The sequence below is a fragment of the Conger conger genome, chromosome 2, assembly GCF_963514075.1.
Source record: "Conger conger chromosome 2, fConCon1.1, whole genome shotgun sequence".
In the NCBI taxonomy this organism is placed as follows: Eukaryota; Metazoa; Chordata; class Actinopteri; order Anguilliformes; family Congridae; genus Conger; species Conger conger.
The window spans coordinates 79,330,536-79,336,372 of NC_083761.1; the positions used below are offsets into that span (position 1 = coordinate 79,330,536).

A 5,837-nucleotide genomic window follows, 5' to 3' on the forward strand; every position below is an offset into this window, starting at 1 on the left:
CACTCACACTCACACTCACACACACTCACACTCACACTCACACTCACACTCACACACACTCACACACACTCACACACACTCACACACACTCACACACTCACCCCACACACACACACACCCCACAGACACACAGACACACAGACACACAGACACAGACACAGACACACAGACACAGACACACACACACAGACACACTCACACAGACACACTCACACTCACACTCACACTCACACTCACACTCACACTCTCACACACACCTCACACACACCTCACACACACACACCTCACACACACACACACACACGCAAACACACACACCTCACACACACACACACACACACACACACACACACACACACACACACACACACACACAGTCCAGTACTCACCGCATCCTGAAAGCACAGGAACCTGCCCCGGCTCTGGACCACGGCCTGGTTCTTGGCGTACCCCGCTGGAGAAGAGGACATAAGGACACGGTCACAGTTCCCATTTAACAACCCAGTGCCCCACAGAACCAACCCCAACACCCTCTCCCCATGTAACAACCCAGCACCCCACAGAACCAACCCAAACCACCCCATCCCCATTTAACACGCCAGCAGAACCAATCCCAACCCATCTCATGTAACAACCCAGCACCCCACAGAATCAACTCCAGCTACCCCGTCCCCATTTAACATGCACTTAGCATGTCCCCCTGGACCACACCCCCTTAACGTCACACCTGGTCCAATAACACGCTCATTTCCACATCATAATTTCACCCGTGTGAAATGTGATAAATTTGGAGAAACAGACATATGGAGGCCTAAAACCAGTGTCTCAACATCAGGACATCTAGACTCCGGAGAGTGACCTGCAGCGACACCACACAGTGACATCACACAGTGACATCACACAGTGACACCACACAGTGACACCACACAGTGACATCACACAGTGACATCACACAGTGACATCACACAGTGACAGGTCACGTCTGTCTGCGAGTTGACCCTGGCGTCAGCCAATACACTGAACGACGCCGCATCAGAAACTCTCGACACACAAGACGGTGGCTCTTTCGGGCAGGGACATTTTTACACGGGGGAAAGTTCTGGAATCCTTCACTCGGGAAACCCTCCCTGCCAGCTTCAGGCTACATTCTCTAGTCACAATGACACAGTGTGACAGTACAGGGACCTTGGCCTCAGCCTTGGGTCCGATACACCACACACCTGGGACAAAACGGACTGCGCTGTTCGCCTAGACATAACGACAGAGGGGGCTGGGGGGGGGCGGGGGGGGAGAGAAGGCTCAAGGCCTCACAGTCTTGGGTTCTTCTTACAGTATCTCTTCCCAAACTGCAGACACGTGACCTTATTTGGAGCGTGAAAACAAGAGGAACGCTTGTCTCCTGTTCGCCTCTGATATACTCACGATGTTCGTCTTGGAGTAAAAGGGGGGGAAAAGAGGCTTCCAATGACATGTTGCGGTTGCTTTATCAGAGCCAGGCAAGCAGAAGCTTAATTTGCGCTTAATGTTATTGAAATGAGAGGAAGATTGACTTCACCCTTTGAACTAAGCTAACTGTCGGTGGTCTCTGCTGGTTTTCTTTTCTGCGGAACACGTCTAAAATTATACCACATTCATACCGCAGTCCAAGGCAGAGGCCGGTCTGTGCTGCTGACTGTGAAGGGTCCTTCTTGGGTCAGTCGAAAACAATTGTAAACTACTATAAAAAAAAAAAATAAAAATAAAAAATTAAAAAAACACTCACACAGCGGTGTTCACTTTACCAAGCCCGTGATCAGAGTCTCCCTCCTTCTCATCTTCCCCTCTCCCTCCATTTACCTCTCCACCTGCCCTCTCTCACACACTCACACCATCACCAGCGCCTAGCCGCGTGAGACGGAGCGGATAAACCCCCAGTCACCCCCCCCCAGGACTGACCCCCTTTGGGCCGGCCCGAGTCGTGTCCCGAGATCACCACGGCGATCCCTCCGTCCTGCAGCCTCTCTGTCCATCTCCCCATCACCGCTAGCGAGTCGTCCTGGCAACACAAACAACAACATCCATCAACATCGCTCGCAGCCTCTGTGAAACAGAAACAAACACACACACACACACACAGAAAGGCAAACTGAGAAACACATAGGGACACACAAATACACAGACACACACACACACACACACACAGACACACACACACACACACACACACACACAGAAAGGCAAACTGAGAAACACATAGGGACACACAAATACACACACACACACACACACACACACACAGAAGCACACACTCAGGACAGACCCACACACTAAGAGACAAAAGGTTACAGCAGACACTATTTTAATTATTTAAAAAACTATTCCACGATGTGGCAACTGCTTCCATCTGCTTCCATGACACTGCAAAAATACGCCAACTTCAGACGATAAACACGCGATTAATAAATAAATATTAAATATTTAATAAATATTCATCTGATGCTGTTTTTTTAATCTGAATTGGCAGTACAGATATTTGTAGGGGGTCTGGAGGGGTGGGGGGGGGAGGGGGAGGGGCGTTCGCCTGGGATTCGAACCCACAATCTTTTGATCAGGAGTCCGTAACCACGACGACAAAGCGCCTCCATTACCGCCCTCCATTAAGCCATTTGCTCTGGCCCGGGGCCACTGTGAGTCTGGCAGCCCCCTACACAGCAGCCCATCAGAAAGGGCCCAGGGGGAGCGAGGTGCCGGTCGGGGGAGATGTTGCGGTTCGATGTTTCTCTAACCTCACAATGAGATGCAGGTGCCGGGAAAGGGGGGTTTGGGGGGTGGTGGGGGGGAGGGTTGCGGTGATTGTTCTGTCTCGGAACGCTCGTATTTGAGTTAAGCCAACACCATAGGGACAGAAGGGCATCTAGGCTGCTTCTCCAGAGGAGACAGTACTATTTGCATACCAAGTACTTACCAAGTACCTATCAGCGATTCAGAGAAAGGCTGTATTTGTGGTTTGTGTGTCATGAGTGTGTGTGTGTGTGTTTGTGCGTGCGCATGCGAGCGTGTGTGATTGGTACGTCCAAGCAAAAGTTCCCCCTCCCCTCCTCTCCCCTAGAGATCAGTTCCCAGCTCAATGCAGTGTGTGTTTATTACAACAGACCACTCGGACACACGGTGGCCTGCTGGTTTCTCAGTAAGAACAACACAGACGTGGTCAGTGAAGCAACCTTGGAAACATCTCACTGGCTAGGAAATGAACAGAGCCTGGCCATTTGATCCATTGTACGCCTGTGAACAGCAAGTGACTGGCTACCAGTAGCAGGAGTGCTGAAAATGTACAGACACACAGTGACATGCCCTGGACACGGAAATTAATGCAGATGTTCAGATAGACAGATGTGGATACAGCAGCCATGCACACTGCACCTGCCGAACGGCTGAAGCTAAGCTAAGCTAAGCAGGTGTGGGCTCGGTTAGTACTTTGATGGGAGACACTCGGGGGAAATTAAACTTTCTGCTGGAACTGGTGTTGGTTGCGGCAGTCGGGGGTGACGCTGGTCAAATAAACCCCAAAGCCCCAGAGCAGTGACCGGGGGCACTGTGCTGCACGAGAGGCTCGTCTTTCATACGAGATGTTCAACTGAGGTCCTAACTCACTGCGGTCAGTAAAGATACCATGACGCTCATTGCATGGGAGTAGGGGGTTAACTTCCATACCTGGCTCTTTCATCCCCAATTTTAATTGGCTAAATAACTGTCCTCTCCCTGTCCACCTCAGCTGGTGTGTGGTGAGCATTCTGGCACAAAATGGCTGGTGGTGGTTGAGGCCAGTTTCCCCCCCTCATTACTGTAAAGTGCTCTATAAAAATGCAAGGAATTAACGGATAGGTGTGGAGGGGAGGGCCTTCAGGAAGAGACTGCGGCCATACCGTACTGCAGTCGTCGAAGACGGACAGCTCCATTGAGCCCTGGAAGTCCTGCTTCAGCACAGCCTGCAGGCAGTCGTCCAGCCAGCGGGAGGCGTTGTACATCGGCAGGATTACGGACTGTGAGGAGGAGGAGGAGGAGGAAGAAGCGTCATGTGACTTGCAAAAGGACCCTTACATGTTTCCATGGTTACTCTGTTCTCCCGACCGACCGAGTTCCGATTCAGTCTGAGGTTTGACAAATTAGGCCGGTGTCAAATGCAGTATAAAACACTTTTATGCTCGACCTGGAAAAGGCAACAAGATACCCCAGGGATAATTACCAATCAACCTCAGGTGTGTGTGTGTGCGCGCGCCCGTCGGCGAGGGAGCTCGCTGTCGCATATTCTTAAGGCTGCTCGGCGAAAAGTGGCAAAGAATAAGGAATAGCCTCCACACCTAGTTTTTATTTGAGGCCACACACGGCCAAACACTCTTGGTGGTGGGGGGGCAAACAACAACATCTACATGAATTGTTTTTAAGAAATAAACAAATACAACTTGACGACGTCCATCGCTGCGAGTAAATTGTATTCAAGGGATAATCTCAGGTTTTAAATGAATACGCCAACGCCAAAGTTTACTTTTACTTTAGTTTTCCAGGAACATTGCCCGGATTGCCCAGATTTAGATTACGCTGGGCACACCGCGTTATATGGATAGCACAGCGTTTCAACACTGTCAGCTATCGTTTCACTGCATCACTGAAAACCGCCCACGGCGGAATAAGCAAATTCAAGACAGCTGGCATGCTTGCTACCTACCACGTCAATTCCATCCTCCGTAACAGTTTCTCCACCTCCGTTCATCTCACACTGTAATCCACGCTTTTCTATGCATCGTTGTTTGGCAGGGGCACAACTGCCTTCCTCTCTGATATCCTCTCGGGCATGGGCATGGGCATGGGCATTCATCTGTTAATGACAACAAACAAATTCATATGACCGTATGATCTCATTTAACATCTCAATCGAAAACTTTAAACTAGCTATTCGTAGCGTGCAGTGATTGGAGGGGGGAGCTAGTCACAGTGCCGTTAGCTGTTCACACAAGCATTCGTTCATTTATGACGACACGATTAAATGATAGACTAAATTATAGAGATTATAGACCCTATATCATGCTAAATACTTGCCGTGGGTGGTCGGCCACGTCAACAATCCGATTACAAACCAAATGTTTCAATGGATGGCTAGCTAGTCACAACAGTCCTGTCACATGTAACGTTAGCCACAACTAGAAACGCAAAAAGGCGAGTTGTATTTTAGAAATCATATGGTTACATGATTAGCTACCTCAAACAAAATGACAGCACTGTCCTTGGTTATGGAAATAATTTGTCTGCATGTCTGAGAATCCAGCTAGTTTTATATTAGGTTCCTTTCAAGAACATCACACGCGAAATCTCATTTACTGGTACAACTTCCGCAACTCTGTCCCCTGTATGCCTATTGGTCACGATGAAAAGAATCGTGCTTCTGATTCGCTCAGCTATTTGTCAATCAGAGAAGGTACCGCTAGCCTATTTTCTATAATGGTCATGATGCCGGTATTGAAAGTAGCCTGCAAGAAACGTACAGTTCGGCACTATTGTAGCGAAACGGTTATTTTAAACGTTCGCTTACGTTAACGTTAAATGTGTATTTTAATGTCACCTGGTATGATATTCATATGTTCCTCCTCGTTTCCTTGTCGACTGCTTTCAGAACTATGTGCTCTCTTGTGGCCGTCCGTATCGTTTCGAATACAAGGTAAAGTACAGTCGCAGACCATATCTGACGCTTTTCTCAGCCAGACGTAACAGCTGATCGCTCCAGATCATGTTTGTGGGATAGCCAACACGCACCATTTCAGCGCAGGAAACAAAATAAACGAATACATAAATAAATGAGGTTTGGT

At 49.0% G+C, this 5,837-nt stretch overlaps 1 protein-coding gene across 2 annotated transcripts in view; it reads right to left on the reverse strand.

Annotated features, from left to right (window-relative positions):
• Window positions 1-5,373, reverse strand: part of b3gntl1 (UDP-GlcNAc:betaGal beta-1,3-N-acetylglucosaminyltransferase-like 1) — a 75,367-nt gene extending 69,994 nt beyond the window's left edge. For both annotated transcript variants that reach the window (XM_061232266.1, XM_061232265.1), the window contains exons 1-5: window positions 5,234-5,373; window positions 4,703-4,852; window positions 3,903-4,019; window positions 1,936-2,035; window positions 390-454 (exon numbers count right to left, since the gene is read on the reverse strand). In XM_061232266.1, coding sequence (XP_061088250.1) covers window positions 390-454; window positions 1,936-2,035; window positions 3,903-4,019; window positions 4,703-4,852 — 432 coding nt within the window. In that variant the 5' untranslated portion in view covers window positions 5,234-5,373. The remainder of the gene's footprint in view (window positions 1-389; window positions 455-1,935; window positions 2,036-3,902; window positions 4,020-4,702; window positions 4,853-5,233) is intronic.
• Between the last annotated feature and the right edge of the window lie 464 nt (window positions 5,374-5,837).